The 16,624-nt window shown below is 40.5% G+C and overlaps 1 protein-coding gene across 3 annotated transcripts; it reads right to left on the bottom strand.

The window, feature by feature from the left end:
* Positions 1 to 500: 500 nt before the first annotated feature.
* LOC120722500 (butyrophilin subfamily 2 member A2-like) lies at positions 501 to 5,211 on the bottom strand. 3 transcript variants are annotated; one of them, XM_040013507.1, is made up of 3 exons: positions 5,091 to 5,211; positions 3,535 to 3,894; positions 501 to 3,131 (listed from the first exon to the last, which is right to left on the bottom strand). In XM_040013507.1, exons 1-3 carry the CDS (start codon positions 5,140 to 5,142, stop codon positions 2,779 to 2,781), a joined length of 765 nt encoding a protein of 254 aa, XP_039869441.1. In that variant the 5' UTR covers positions 5,143 to 5,211; the 3' UTR covers positions 501 to 2,778. The 3 variants fall into 3 exon arrangements, with proteins under 3 accessions (XP_039869441.1, XP_039869443.1, XP_039869444.1); XM_040013509.1 differs by having other exon boundaries at positions 501 to 2,688; XM_040013510.1 differs by having other exon boundaries at positions 2,342 to 3,400.
* Between the last annotated feature and the right edge of the window lie 11,413 nt (positions 5,212 to 16,624).

Genomic DNA, 16,624 nt, shown 5'->3' with positions numbered 1-16,624 from the left:
GCAGAGTTGATTTGCATTTAAGCTCTGATTATGGCAATTAGAAACCTTACTGAGAAAATATCTTAATCTGCGGTTAAGTTCCACCTGCACCTGGTTGCAATGTGCTGGGCGAGTTACAAAAGTGTATGAGTTGAGCCCCAAGAGTACGCTGAAATTCACAAATGTGTGTAATGATTTGTATGCGTGAGCGATGCTTTATCTGTGCTCTGCAGAAGTGATTATGAAAGCTTACTTGACGTTAAATCCTCTTGTTACTTGTCTGGTCCCTCCTCTGGACTAGAACCATGGTCCATATATAAAGTGAGAGATCAGTATTAAGAGTTACAAATGCATATATGATCCACGAGAGTAAACTGACATTTACAAATGTTACTAATAATTAATATTCTGGGCATTGTGTGGGCTCAGAGGGTGTGCTGTGTGGTGCAGATTCAGTTGGGTTACTCTGAGAAGGCACACTAATGGCCGAGCAGTGAAGGCACAGATCAAAAGCTGTTAAGCAGTCTTTGTTTTTTTTAATATATATTCCTGTTGTTGCACAGTTCTTCTTTTTTAAATTCTCTTTTTTTCACAGCAGTGGATTAGTGTATGATAGTTGGCTTGTTGGACCAAAGCAGGAAAAAGAATGAAACAAAGGAACAAACAAAAAACAACCAGGCATGACTAACTTTAAGATAACAATCCAAAACAAAATCTAACAGATGTGAGAAGCTGAGCTATGCCCCATTTCAGTCGAGCTCTGTGAGTTCAGACACCGTGGGGTTTACACACAGGAGCAGGAAATAACAATTAACCATGAATTAAATACAAAACGCACTTACAGCAGCAATTCAGTTCAATTCAGTTTTATTTGTATATCATCAAATCACAACAGCCGTTGCCTTCAGGTGCTTTATAATATTTTGTAATGTAAATATCTTACAGTAATACAGAGAAAACCCCAATAATCAAACAACCCCTTATAAGCAAGCAGTTGGCGACAGTGGGAAGGAAAAACTCCTTTTTAACAGGAAGAAACCTCCAGCAGAATCAGGCTCAGGGAGGGGCGGGGCAATCTGCCATGACCAGTTGGAGATGAGGCGATGAAGATGTGATAAAAGACACACCGTGGACGAGGTGATCAGTGTATCATTCAAAGACAACGGAAATAAGTTAACAGAGAAAATAATATTTAAGAGGACCTGCTCTGTAAATGAAATCAACACATACTTAAAAAAACAAATAAATAAAAAAATCAGACAAACTTCTACTTCCTACTACACTTGGCACCTTCCTCCATGAAATTGAACTGGACTGTTTTGGCAGTTCCTTGAATGAGGTCCAGTGCAGTTTGGAGGAGAGGTGACAAACAAATTACTCAAATATAAATTTTAAAATTAGCATTTTCATCAGACCCTTTGGACTCGGAGTTGGCAGCACAACACTGACACCAAATAACAAACATTAGCTGGTGCTTTTGTAGTGAAATAAATAAATAGTAAACTAAAGTCAGAAAGAGTCATTTGATGCCAGTGTTACATTAAATTCAGTTATTATGTACAAAATAAATCATCAGCTTAGAAAATGTAAAGCTTTGTTCACTGTATAAAAACACTTCACAGATAATAGTCAGGGCACAGATTTAAAGCTTAAACTGAATTCTGCTTTTAGCACTAAACAATGCAGTGGTGTAAACAGAGTCAGCCCAGTCTCACAGGAAATATGAAACAGTCACAAAACAGTGTTTGTGTTCAGTGACACAAATGTTCACTTCATTACAGCCAGTATGATTTTATAATCATGTATTTCATGAGTGTAGCACATCTTTTTGTCAAATTCTTTATTGAGAATAAAGACTTTTTTTAAAAACTCTGACTTTGAAAGAATGCCAACTGACATCTCCATCCAACCCCAACCCAGCAGTTTCAGCCCCTCCAACATCAGGATGTGGACTTTAAAAGGGGAAAATATTAATTTAGGGTTCAGGGACATGAAGCACAATTAGAAGTTGTGACTGCTTCATAAAGTGCTGTGAGACTGTTTGGACTGTTTGAGGTAACTTGTTCATGCATAAGAGTTCACATCCTTTGATCAATGAACACACCAATCGTGTTAAAAAGCTTGTAACGCTCTGAGTTTAGGAAAGAGAAATCCCACATTCAGCACCACGAAATCTGTGGATCAGATTTAAATGTTTTACGCAGCATGGGAACAAACAGGAAACAATTTCTGGTTTTTGCTCGTAGTCTGGTTCATTACCAGGAACCTGTTTATCAGCAACTCAAAGCTCCCACATTTTTAGAGCCCATAGCAGTGGATGATGCTGCAATTATACTCTGGTTTTGTGCTTGTTTCTGACCAACAGCCACCTGTTGGTCAGATTTTCAAATTCTAGAAATGTTTTATGGTAATGATATGAAGTAACATTTATTTCTGTACGTCGTGAGATAATGTCTTGAGCCATGCTGAGTGAAAATATCAAGCTTGGAATAACAGAATTTCAAACTTGCTGCTGTTCAACAGGAGGCTGGTATGAATTCTGAATATGAGGAGTATTACGTTTTTTGTAGATCACAAAACCACCAAACACAAGAACCAAAGCAGAAAGTGACAGACCAGCGATGAGCCCAACAGATCCATCCTCCTTCCTTACACCCTCCCTCCTTCCATCCTCCTTTCCTCCATCCTCTGTGTGTCCTCCTGTCTGACCTGCAGGTGAGAAACAGGTGTGAGGTGTCAGCTGTCAGGTAGGTGATGAGTGAAGAACAGAACAGAATCCATTTCCTCTTCAAACTGCTGTCAGACATTATCTGCTGCACTCTGATGTTTCTCTCTGGAAGCAGTCCTGCTGTTTCCTGAGGAGTCAGCAAGTGTCAGAGTGACATCAGGGATCCTTCTGGAGTGTCCGTGACAGTTGTTTGCTTCCAGGTCATTTCTGTCATTGTATTCAGCAGCAGGAGATTCAGAGTTTAGAAAACTCTCAGACATTTCAGTCTGTGGTTCAGTGGGAGGATGGTGTGAGTCCTGATTACATTTTTTATGTTTTCTATAGATCAAAAAAAGAACAACAGCAGCAGAAAACACCACAGCAACAACTGAAAGACCAATGACGAGTCCAAAAGATCCATCGTGTGTGTGTCCTCCTGTCTGACCTGCAGGTGAGAAACAGGTGTGAGGTGTCAGCTGTCAGGTAGGTGATGAGTGAAGAACAGAACAGAATCCATTTCCTCTTCAAACTGCTGTCAGACATTATCTACTGCACTCTGATCACATCACTCAGACCAGCTGCTTTCTGCAAAGTCTGGAATATTATTGGATGTATTTTAGCTTCCATCCTTTTGAAAGTTTAAGTTGAGTCTGGTGTCTGGTACATAGAAAGATTCCCAGCTTCCTGCTCACAGTGAGGCTTATCATCAGTACTCTGTATTATCAGATATACATGAATCAAAAATATCAGTAAGTGGAAAAAGATGGATGGTTGGACCCTTAGGTCTGACTTAACCCACCAATTCTGCTTCATCCAGAGACAAACAGGTAAAGAGGTTTCAGACTTACCTGCATGAACAACCTTCAGGCTAATTTCACTGATGATCTCAGGGGTCACTCTCTTGTCGCGTCCTGAGCCACTCTGATATGAGATGTGGCATTCATATGTCCCGGTGTCGTTAACGGTGGTGTTGTGCAGAATGATGGACATATTTCCACCTTTCATTTGTGGATCTCCCAGCTCCACTCGACCTTGGAACGAGGGATGCTGGTAGGCTTTGTAAGGACGATCTTCTCGGTAGAAAAAGACATAACCATCTGTTTGCATGCCCCTCTTGTTCCACGCTATCACTGTGATAGTCCCTTCAGTGGGACCCTGGCAGTCAAGAGTTGCATCAGCTCCAGCCTCCACTTGAACTTCATCTTGGCCTGAAGGAAGGAGGACACAATCCAGAGGAAGCATGAAGAATGTTAGTATTGCGTGAGGCCCTTCTTTAAAAAAATACTTGTATGCCACTAAAAATCCAGTTTCTTTGGACATTATCGATTTGGTGTGATCAAGTATCAAAACCTGTGGACATGCAAACTCAACCGGAGCTGTGTCTTAGAATACAAATATCTTTATTGAACACAAGAAATACATTTATTTATCTATGTTTATTGCAATAAAGGAAATAAATGCATGTATCTGTGATTTTTGGATCAACTAATTAAATTAATTAAATTTAAAAATTTAATTAATTTAAAAAACAGACACACAAACAGACACAATTGAAAGGTACAAATGTATTGTGCATGACACGAATTCAAACGTGCTGCAGATGTGTGTCAGAGGTTGATCTGGCTGTAGGCTGTGGCACTTGGCCAGAGGTGGCGCTGGTTGACTCGAGTCCATGTTAGTGCACAAAGTAAACTGCTCGCTTTAGTTGTGAAGCAAAAACGCTGAATTCGGAGAAACAAACCGTGCAAGGGGAACGATAACGACGACTAGGGTCTCCCGATTGTTTACTCTTGCTATCCTATGAACAACATCGGCGTGGTATTACTTGTTTGCTGTTTTCGCGATGTTGTTGCGCATGAGGATATCACCAGGTAAACTCGCGACATTTTTAAACATTTTGTTGTTCAACAGCATCAAGACTGACGGAGTGTGTTTGAGACAACCTCACAAGTGTCACAGATGACACATTTGGCGTTTTTTTGCTGGTTTGTCGGTAGGAGCTCCTGAAACGCAAGACTGCCACACATCTGTTCGACCAACGCCAGTTGATCTAAACGCCAGTAGATCTGGAACACCGGTCTCCCCTACTTGTGTTTATTAAACACTGGTTGCTAGGCAACAAGTTAGCGCGTGACATTTTTGATTACTTGATTATGCAAGTTGTGTTTCCGCTCTGTTACGATCAATAAAGACAGAAGAAAACGATCGTTATTCATAAACTCTTTCTACGTTTAATGAGAACTTAAAACGGTCACTGTCATCAGCGTGTGTGCGTGTTTCAGAAAACATGTAAGCCTCGGTTAAACGTCGAGAAACTCCGACACGTGACCGTTTTTAACATGTTTACTGATGACTTTTATTTATTTATTCTTTAGTTCGTGTAAGTGTGCTCTTTCTCACTTACCTGTCTGGCCAGGAATTAAGGTTAAAAGTAGCACAACTCCCAGAGACTCCATCTGCGTCCACAGAGTAGAGTAACACCGGGTTCACGTGATGGCGGCGTTTAAAAAAAAAAAAGAAAAAAAAAGCACCTAACATTTCTCTTTCATTCTTTCTTACAGTTATATTGGCGGTTGGCAAACAAGTGAAAGGTGCATTACCGCCACCAACTGGTATGGAGTATGGTCTGGAACGACGCCCAAAACCTAACATTTCTCAGCAGCTCTGCCTCCTTTTCTACTACCGGGACATTTAAACAATGGATAATCCGTTTACAGACAAATTGTAAGCAATCTAAGCAAAGAGGCCCAGACCTCTCTCTCCCCAGCCACCTCCTCCAGCTTATCCGGGGGAATACCAAGGCGTTCCCGGGGGGAGAAGATTTGTATGTGTAAAAAAAAAATTTGTGTGTGTGTAAAAAAGATTTGTGTGTGTAAAAAAGATTTGTGCGTTTGTAAAAAAAGATTTGTGTGTGTGTAAAAAAGATTTGTGTGTGTAAAAAAGATTTGTGCGTTTGTAAAAAAAGATTTGTGTGTGCATAAAAAAGATTTGTGTGTGTAAAAAAGATTTGTGCGTTTGTAAAAAAGCTTTGTGTGTGCGTAAAAAAGATTTGTGTGTGCGTAAAAAAGATTTGTGTGTGGACTTAGCCAAAAAAAACCCTGCAAGTTACAAGTACGAATTTTGACCCTATTTTCCTTCCTTTCATCTGATTGGTCATGTCATGTCAATCACAAATGTAACAATCCAATCAGAGAACAGATGGGTTTGGCTGTCGGAGGGGCGCTTTTTTTGAACTGCAGGTCTTTGAAGGGAATAAATGCCCTTTTACATGCCAACCCAGCGTTTTCCTTCATCACCATGAAGGAAAACAGTCTGTGGTCGTCTGAGTTTGGTGATTTATGTGTCACAGGACTACGTGTTTAATATAGGGACTTCCACAGCCTTTTCAACAGCGCTGCGGACGCAGGGGGGGGGCAGTGTTTTGGAAATGACAGTCTTCATTACAAAGCTTTCTTCATTATGAATTAGCATACATGTTTTTATTGAACATTTGAAGAACTAGCAAAAAGACCCCATAAACTCTTGTAGTTCACATAAAGTCAGCGATAAAAACGACAAGGAGCAGGTGCATCTAGTACAGGTAGAGCTGCTGCAAAAACCCACAGAGCCCAGCAGCCAGCAACGAATTCTGGATCCTTTGCTTTTAGTTAGCAATTAGCATTAGCAGCACATCCTGCATCCGATGTGAAAGGACTTTTATGCTGCGCACTGTGACTCACAGCAATGGTTCCGGGTCAGCCCTGACTTTGTGTTAAACTAATCCTAAAGTAATAATGTTTTTCTAACCACTGATATACCACAACTTTATCCTTTCAACAGCTGCTGAAAGTAAGGGGACCTAACTGCTATCGGATATTTATATAGAGATTACCCTTCAAGGACCTGCAGTTCAAAAAAGTGCCCCTCCGACAGCCAAACCCATCTGTTCTCTGATTGGATTGTTTAATTTGTGATTGACATGACATTGACCAATCAGCTTAAAGGAAGAAAAATAGGGTCTTGTAAGCTGCAGGGTTTTTTTTTGGGCTAAGTCCACACACAAATCTTTTTTACACACGCACAAATCTTTTTTACACATACAAATCTTTTTTACGCACACACAAATTTTTTTTTTACACATACAAATCTTTTTTACAAGTACAAAATATTTATGGCCACATTTTGAGCCCATATTTACTGACAATTGACAGTGATAGTGGACATCATCTTCAGTATTCCAATCAATCCCCTCCACACAGACAAGCATAAACACACTCCACCATCACTAAATTAAATTTAACACACGTTTGTAATGACGCTAATTCAGTTTACAATAGGGTTCATTCGCTCGGTCAGCAGGTGGCGGTATCCTTGTATACTGGGGAGTGAACTTTTTTTTTTTTTAACTTTATTTAACAAACAATGAGTATACAACATACGAACAGATGAAGTATACAAAACAACAGAACATGAACACAAAAAGCCAAGGGTTAAAGAAAAAGGTAACAATTATAAGAATACACGCAAAAATTCACATATATATATTGTTTTGAGAGCCTTTTTGTTGGTGGAGTCTGATATTGATTGTATGTACATTTCCACATCCTTAAAATAATGACAGAAATATGGTGTTTTGTTAGTAAACTTACATTTATGGATAAAAAATTTAGCTAAAAGTATCAACAAATTTATCATAAAAAAACATTTCTCATACTTCTTGGGGAACTTAAAGAAACAGAATAAAACATTTTCCCATCGTAAAGAACACTCCCTTAAAATATGGACAATAACAAACCTGCTAAATTTCTTTCAGAATCTCTGTGTAAAAGAACAGTACCAAAAAAGATGTGTCACAGTTTCTGGATGATCCCCACAGAAAGTACAATTAGTATTAATGTCTCTTTTAAATTTTACCATGTAGTGACTGGCTGGATAACATTTATGTAGAATTTTAAAAGAGACTTCTTTTACCTTATTTACAATCAAATATTTATGGGGGACCATCCAGACTGTCTTCCACTTGATATCTGGAACATATCGGTTCCAATAAGATATTATATATGGGAGAGAGACGATATCTTCTTGGAATAAACTACGTATTCTCTTATTGCTGTTACCAAGTTCCTGTGAAAAGCAGATTTTTCCTATTGGTGACTCAGCTGGATCAGGGAGAGCGACTGAGGTAGATATTGAGCTGTCAGTGTTTTATATAACATTAAAGTCCCTGAGTGTTAGGGTCCCTGGGTCGTTGACCCAGTGTTTTGTGTTTTTGGTTCTTTGATTTTGTTATTTCATTATTTTCTAGCTTTGCTTTATGGGTTTTAGGATCATTCTTAGTTTAGGTTCTCTGGGTGGGGTTGGTTAGAGTTTAGTGTTCTGGTTTTCTGTCTGTGTTCCATAGTTGCTGTCTTCCCTGTCTGCTGTATCCCCACATCCAGTCAGTGTCTGTGTCTGCCCTGGTCCCACGTCTCTGTTCCCTTTGTAGTGCCTGCATGCGAGTCTGTGTCTTTGTTCAGTCTGTGTTATGTGCTTCCTGTTTTACTTTGAAGGTCTCTGTCTTATCCCAGTGTGTTCAGTTTACGCTTCTTTGGTCTCGTCAATTCTGATTTGCCCCAGCTGTGTTTCCCTCCTGTTACTCATTCCCTGATTGCTCCCTCTGTGTATTTAAGCCCTGTGTTTCTCTGTGTCTGTGTTGCGATCTACCGTTTATTTTGCTGTGTGTTTTGTCAATCCGTCGGTGTTAGTTTATTTTTGACCGTTTTCCAAGTTATGTTATGTTTGAGTTCAGCATTAATGCTGTTTTGGTTTAAGTTTCTCTCTGGAGTCTGCATCTTGGGTCCTATCCCTGTCCGCACACAGCCGTCACCTAACAGAAGATCGCGACCAGAACATGGACCCCGCAGACTCTTTAGCTTTTGGATTCGACGCTGAGATGGAGCGGTTGATTAAGCTCCTTGACCGCATTGCTCAGGCCAATGATTTGAGGACCATGGCAGTTGGGCTAAGCGCTGTAGATGCCATCATTCGGACCAACCCTCGGCTTACTCAGCTTTCTATGGACACTGTGCTGGGCAGCTCCATAGCTGCCTGGAGGGAGCAAGTCAGGGCTGGCGAGCTTGCTCTCTCGATCTCCACCTCCACTTCTTTACCACCGCCCCAGGACGACACACACTCACCACCTGCCTCATCACTACCACAGACTGCCTCTCCTTCCTCACACCAGCCGGGACCTTGTTCGCCTGCCCATTCGCCTGCCTTTTTCCTCGCGGCTATGTGGTCGGAGGATGAGGAGGAGGTCTCCATTTCTCCACCGGTTCCTGTTCCCTCGTCTAGAAGGAAGCGACGCCACCGTCACTCCTCTCCTCGGTCATCCGTCCAGCAATCTGCCTCCGCTGGAGGGTCCGAGGGACCGCTTCAGCCGTCTCTTCCTGCTGGAGGGTCCGAGGGGCCCGTTCAGCCACCTGTTTCCGCTGGAGGGTCCGAGGGGCCCGTTCAGCCACCTGTCTCCGCTGGAGGGTCCGAGGGGCCCGTTCAGTCTCACGCTTTGTCAGCTGGAGGGTCCGAGGGGCCCGTTCAGCCTCTTGCCTCGTCAGCTGGGGGTCCGGGAGGACCCAGCCAGCATGTCCCAGTGTCTGCTGATGGTTCTGGTGAGGCCGTTCAGCCACCACCGGCTCCACCGCCTGGTCTGGCCTCCGAGTCTGCAGCTCCGTCTGGTCCTGCATCTGCAGCTCCGTCGCCGCCGGTGTCTCCTGCCTGCCCGGCCCCCTGAACTTTTTCGAGACTGTTGCCTGGGCCTCAGCGCCTTTCATGGGCTCTTTTGTTTGTTTGTTTTTGGACTATTCCTGGGCCTTTGTGGTGTTGTTTTGGACTTTTGTTCTCTGTGTTTTGGTTTCTGGCTCATTGTGTTTCATTTGTTTCGTGCCCTCCGTCCTGTTTCCCCCACCGCCCACCCTGGTTGGGTTGTTTTTGGTGTTCTGGTTTGGGCTGTCTGGAAGCCAGCCCTTAAGGGGGGGGTACTGTTAGGGTCCCTGGGTCGTTGACCCAGTGTTTTGTGTTTTTGGTTCTTTGATTTTGTTATTTCATTATTTTCTAGCTTTGCTTTATGGGTTTTAGGATCATTCTTAGTTTAGGTTCTCTGGGTGGGGTTGGTTAGAGTTTAGTGTTCTGGTTTTCTGTCTGTGTTCCATAGTTGCTGTCTTCCCTGTCTGCTGTATCCCCACATCCAGTCAGTGTCTGTGTCTGCCCTGGTCCCACGTCTCTGTTCCCTTTGTAGTGCCTGCATGCGAGTCTGTGTCTTTGTTCAGTCTGTGTTATGCGTTTCCTGTTTTACTTTGAAGGTCTCTGTCTTATCTCAGTGTGTTCAGTTTACGCTTCTTTGGTCTCGTCAGTTCTGATTTGTCCCAGCTGTGTTTCCCTCCTGTTACTCATTCCCTGATTGCTCCCTCTGTGTGTTTAAGCCCTGTGTTTCTCTGTGTCTGTGTCGCGATCTACTGTTTATTTTGCTGTGTGTTTTGTCAATCCGTCGGTGTTAGTTTATTTTTGACCTTTTTTCCAGTTATGTTATGTTTGAGTTCAGCATTAATGCTGTTTTGGTTTAAGTTTCTCTCTGGAGTCTGCATCTTGGGTCCTATCCCTGTCCGCACACAGCCGTCACCTAACACTGAGGGTATGGCACCAAGCACCATTGAGAATTCCTGAACACTGATTGGAAAATTATATAGTGCAATAAAGTCGTTGTAAGTAAGTAGTTGTCCCTCTTTATTAACCAGCTGAGCCACCAATAGAATCCCATTTTGGACCCAAGTTTCCAGGAAAAGTGATTTATTTTTATATAAAATATCTCTGTTCCAGATGAGGTATTTGTGAGGTGAGAAGTTGTGTTTATAAATGAGGGTCCACGCTAAGAGGACCTGCTTATGGAAGGATGAAAGCTTTACAGGGAGTTTCTCAACATTGTAATTACAATTTAAAACAAAATTAAAGCCACCAAAACGAGAGAAAATATAATGTGGTATAAAGTTCCAGATAGAGGTAGGGTTTTTAAGAAAAGGTTTAGCCCAATTAATTTTGAAAGTGTTATTTAAAGTAGAAAAGTCTAAGACGTTAAGCCCACCTGATTCGTACTTATTCATCACAACAGTTTTTCTAATATAATGCGTACGGTTTTTCCATATAAAATTAAAGAGCATGCGGTCAATATCTTTACTAATTTTCTTATCCAGATGTAAGGAGAGAGCAGCATATGTTAATCGGGATAACCCTTCAGCTTTAGTAATTAACACTCTACCTTTCAAAGACAAGTACCTTTGCAGCCACTGGTTGAACTTTTTTAGGGTTTTCTGTACAATTGGAGTGAAGTTTGAAGAGCATCTTGATTTTTGGTCTTTGGATATTAGCAGTCCCAAGTATGTGACTTCTTGTTTAACAGAGATATTACAGATAGTATTTGCAGGGCAGTCTTTAATTGCTAGTAACTCACACTTTTTTAGATTTAGGCATAAACCAGAGGCCTCAGAGAAATCACTAATCACAGTAAGGGCTGGAGGGATTTGGTTTGCATTCTTCAAGAAGAGTGTGGTGTCATCGGCTAACTGGCTAATGACGAGCTCCTTATCAGCTATGGTGATTCCTTGTACAACACTGTTTGAAATATTAGTTGCAAGAATTTGTGTACAAAGTAAAAATAAATATGGTGAAATAGGACATCCTTGGCGAATACCACGTTTCAGGTCAAATCTCGGCGTGGAGCCGTTAATCATTTTAATAGAACTATTGCCATTTGTGTTTAAGGTTTTGACAGCTTTACAGAAAAACTTGCCAAAGCCAAATTTTTCCAAAGAGTGGAAAATAAATTGATGTTCAATTGTATCAAAAGCCTTATAAAAATCCAGGAAGAGAATGAAGCTATTGTCAGGTATCAGATCAGAGTAATCAAGTAAATCCAAAACCAGTCTAATGTTATTAGAAATGTGTCTGTTTCTCATAAAGCCTGATTGTGTCTCATCAATAATTGTTTCCAAGACCTCTTTAATTCTGTTAGCAAGTATTAAGGCCATAACCTTATATTCATTATTGAGCAGGGAGATGGGTCTCCAATTATCAATAAAGAGTAAGTCTTTGTTTGGTTTTGGAATAAGTGTTATGAGACCTTGAGTAAGAGAAGGAGGGAGGGTGTTATTCTCGATACTTTCTGTAAAAACCTGCAGTAAAAACGGAGCCAGGAGATTAGAAAATGAATTATAAAACTCTGCAGTCAAACCATCTGTGCCGGGAGATTTATTGGCCTTAAGTGCAGAAATGGAATTACAAACTTCCTCCACAGTCAGAGGGCTGTCACAATAACTTCTATCTTCCACAACAATAGATTTTAGGTTTTTAATATTATTGAAAAATCCTGTTGAGACAGCCTCATTATATTTTGAGTCGTATAGTTTAGTATAGAATTCGGCACAGAAATGTGAAATTTCTCTAGGATTGTCAGAGACAATGCCATTAATATTTAGTTGATGAATAGAGTTTGTTTTTGATCTGTATTTTTCAAGTCTGAAAAAGTAAGCAGAATTTTGTTCGCCCTCCTCCAGCCACCTCTTCCTGGATCTTATGAAAGCACCCTCAGCCTTGCGTTGATATAAATCGTCCAATTTATTTTGAAGTTCTAGTAAACTTAATTTATCTGCCTCTGAGATTTCTTCTGGGGACTTCTGGTAATAAGAGGCAATTCTGCTTATTACTTCTTGTTCTTCAGCTTTCCTTAATTTAGCAATTTGACTCCCATATCTTCTCAAGAATTTACATGCTTCAAATTTAAAGAGTTCCCAATTGATACAAAAGGACTTCTCTCTGTTAGCTTTGTTCCAATAATAAACAATTAATTTATTAATCTGCATGTTAACCATTTTATCTTTTATTAAAGAATTATTTAACTTCCAATAAGAGAATTTATGAGGTATATTATCCAGTGTAAACATTTGGACATTAATGTAAATTGCTCTATGATCAGTGAGGGGGGTGGCAAGTATATTAACGGTAATATTATCTTTATCAATACAGTCAGGAACAAGCCAAAAGTCAATACGTGATTGCCTGGATCCTGTCTTATTGCTCCAAGTAAAGAGTCTATCATCTGGAAATTTTTCTCTCCAAATATCCACAAGATTAAATTTTCCCATGAAATTTTTTAAGTTTGCACTGTATGAAGACTGCTGCCCTGGAGGCCACCTATCAACCGTATTGTCTAAAGCAATGTTAAAGTCTCCACCAATTAAGAGGACCGAATTTGGGTATTTGGAGAGCCAGAAATTAATTCTTTCTTCTAAGGAGTCAAGTAATTTATCATTTTCAGTTTTATTATTGTAACCATATATATTTACTGCAATGAAAGTACTGTTAATGTGTCTGATTATTGAGCAGAGGTAGTGTCCTAAGGTGTCACTGGGGAGTAAACTGCCATTGACTATGTGCACGAGAAAATGCTAACTTCCTGGTTTGAGACCGGATGTGGGGTTGTGCATTTCCGGTAGCTTTACTTTGCGGTCAATCGCTACTGCGAAGATATACTCCAAAATCATGTCCAAAACTCGAAAACTGAAAGATTACGTTAAGTTACAAAGAGCAGAAGGTGGGAACACTCACTGCTGTTGTGTCATAAAAAATCTAATTGTAACAAGTGTCACCTGGCAGTTTGTTGCTCTCTGCCAGGTGATTGGCTGAAGAGCTGTGAAAAGTTAGTGGGTGTGTGGGGTGAAGTCAGCGCTCTTCTGTGGAAAAAACCAGAGGCAATTAATTCACTCAGGTGCGAGTGGGTATACTGTCGTGTGACCACGAATTTTAATAGAAGAATTGATCAAGCCCTAGATCGACTGCGCGCAGGGAAACTGATCAATATTATGTGCTGTCTCTGCTGTCCTTTTTTCGTTCTTTTGATTGATTTGTAATTTTGTTTTGGTTAGTCCGTCCAGCCGTAAAGGCGGTTATTGATTGAGAGTAAGTTGTGTAAGGGCGGACTAACCTCTCTTTTTGTTTTTTGTTTAATTGTTTGTACCACTTCCCTTTATCTCCCAGATCGCAGGCCGTACATAGCACTGATTCCCAGCTGCACTGAGACCTGAATTGTTTGCAGTGTGTGCCACGATTGCAGTGTCGCTAAGCGGGGTGTGACGGGTTGCAGTGTTGTTTCGCACAGTTTGTGTGGTAAGTCTCATGTGCAGCTGGGATATCAGCAGGATGTGTCGTAAGTCATGTCTGGAAATAACTGGGAATTTGTATGTCTAACTCATATAATAAATAAATGATTAATTTATTTTTTTGCCCCGTTTACTCAGCCCTTGTCCTCGGTTACATAATGATCAATTTTGACGTTTAAAGCGTTTAGATCGATCAGTTGTTTACATCACTCAACACAAGCAGAACTGCATTACTGCAGCAGAAGACACATCGTCCACATTCAGAAGTATCCCTGAATAATGACTGGGCTTATGATTTAAACAGGCAAATGTTCAGCATTCAAACTACAGGTGAAGAATAGTCAAACCAGATGTTTCCCCCATTATGTCGATATCAGCTAGTCAAGTACACACCTACACAGCATGTTAACAAACCGTGAAAAAAGCCACACAAAAAATGAATGGTTGCTGGTAACGGTTTCTATTTACGAAGGGTATGTTGTGACTTACCTTCAAAATTACAGTGGTCCCTCGCTATAACGCGGTTCACCTTTCACCTCGCTGTTTCGCGGATTTTTTTAGTGCAAGTTTGCATGCTTTTTTTTTTTACGTCACATTGTGTCCTGCGTCCTGATCGCTGCAGACGATCTCCTCTGTGACGTCTCTCCTGTACAGTACAGAATCGGTGCATCGATCGCTAGCAGTGTGACTCTGAAGTGCAGTACTGTATGTCCACGATGTCCACGAAACGTTTTGCACCCTCAAAAAATAAAATTGGCTACTTGATTTCACCTATCGCTGGTTATTTTTAGAACATAACACCCGCGATAAACGAGGGACAGCTGAGAAATATAACATTTGAATCCCTTTTCTCTTTTGCTCTGAGGCGCGGGGGAAAAATATCGACAAGTCGATGAACATCATTTACAGATATATTGGGTAAATGCTAGAGATGGCACGATACCACTTTTTTATGTCCGATACCGATACCGATATCATAAATTTGGATATCTGCCGATACCGATATGAATCCGATATAGTGTTTTTTAATCAACAAAACTGTTTTTTAAAATATCTTGCTGCATTTTGCAAGTCTGCAAGTTCATACTCAAGTTTAAAACAACAACTACACTAAAGCTATTCTGTTATACCTGTATACAAAAAAAATATTTCATAGTTCAGCAATACTGATCAATCTAATAAACTTAAACCTACACCATCCTCACTATTCTGGTATTTTAAAGAGTACTTAGCGTAAATATTAAGCAACCTAACTAATAGGGTTCCAACTCCCAGCAACAACAAAAATAAATAAATAAAAAATAGGGAACCACCCCTCACGCTCCACCTCATGATGCTTAATCGACGTAATCAACCTTAATTTGATGAAGTGTGGAAAAAAAATGCACAGAAATCAATTATTTTTCAAGAAATATTAAATAGATTCAACATCTTTCTTCAACAAAATTGCAGACTGCACAGATGGTACCTTCCCAAAGTAAAAAGTACTATAGCTTACTAGGGTATATATATTAGACTTAATAGTTACTATATACAGTAACTGACTTCTATTCATTTTACATCAAATTAAAACTTTGGGTGTCAGATAATTATTTATTAAAAGCTCGACATTTTAAATGAGAATAAGAAAGAAAAGTATGTCTTTGTGCCCCCTTTTCCCTGTTCATGCCCTATCGGCCCCCCTGGCTAAACTTTGCTAGATCCGCCCCTGCACAGTTACCAGCGTCAGCTACGTAGAAAAAGATCCTCGAGTAGAAAGTAATATTAAATAAATTCTAACAACAGCTTATCAAGCTTAAACGTGCTGCTGTTGTTCAGCCGCTGGTTTCCTCTTTCTGGTGCAAAGTGGGGCAAAAACAAACAAGAGAGACGGATTCCCGACAGAAAAGCCGATCAGCTGATCATTAAGCAGTTTCACGATTGAAGTAGCAGCCGGAGAGCGAGAGGCAGTCGCTTGTTAAGCTTAACGCAGGAATGCTTTACAAACATTCAGAGATGGACTTACACACTTGCTTTACTTCTCTCGGGATAACTTTGTCGGAGATGAAATGCCGGGTTGCTAGCGAAGCTCCAAATGCTATCCAGACCACCGACAGGTCCCCCATGCCACAGCCGCTGTATCACGTGATGCATACTGCTCCGACGTGCTAACGTTCCGAGGTGAGTTACGGCGTGTTGCAAGTTTTGTGAGGTGCTTTCATGATATTTAATGGATCGGATTACATTTTTTATTTTTCTCCGATATCCGATCCAGTAATTTAGGTCAGTATCGGGCCGATACCGATACGTAATATCGGATCGGTCCATCTCTAGTAAATGCCCAAGACATCTATAGAAATGTAAATCGCTGCTTGATTCATTCATTTGCTTAACTTGTTTTGGACCGTAAACCAGGCGCGAATAGGACACCGGAAACAAAGCTCCCCACAGGAGTTTCCGCACCGGAAGTAGCATATGCTAACGTGCACATAGTCATTTAAACGAACAGAAAAGACCTTCCCTAACTGTATTGAAAATTTAATTAAAATCATTTTTGTCATCTTTAGAATTACTGAGGGATTCATGTAAAGAGGCTGCTTTGATATGCGACAATGGGACTCAATCTCTATCCTTTTAATGATTGTGTTTTTGGTGTACTAAGTAAGCCACATGTATGTTAAAGTGTTCGCAGAAAGGAAACTGTTATATGTCATAAAAATGGCCTTCATATATTTATGTATATGTATATATGTGTGGGGTTTTTTTGTTTTTTTTTTCCTATATTCATGTGGTTTCT

This window comes from Simochromis diagramma, unplaced genomic scaffold (genome assembly GCF_900408965.1).
Source record: "Simochromis diagramma unplaced genomic scaffold, fSimDia1.1 OVJJ01000640.1, whole genome shotgun sequence".
In the NCBI taxonomy this organism is placed as follows: domain Eukaryota; kingdom Metazoa; phylum Chordata; class Actinopteri; order Cichliformes; family Cichlidae; genus Simochromis; species Simochromis diagramma.
This window is presented reverse-complemented; position numbering and strand designations above follow the sequence as displayed.

Excerpts from the sequence above, each read along its gene's own strand:
- LOC120722500 (XM_040013507.1), bottom strand. The coding sequence starts at position 5,142 with ATGGAGTCTCTGGGAGTTGTGCTACTTTTAACCTTAATTCCTGGCCAG. Across the intron at positions 3,895-5,090 it reads CTTAATTCCTGGCCAGACAG|GCCAAGATGAAGTTCAAGTG; the intron begins GTAAGTGAGAAA and ends TCCTTCCTTCAG. Across the intron at positions 3,132-3,534 it reads CCTGAAGGTTGTTCATGCAG|GTCAGACAGGAGGACACACA; the intron begins GTAAGTCTGAAA and ends TCTCACCTGCAG.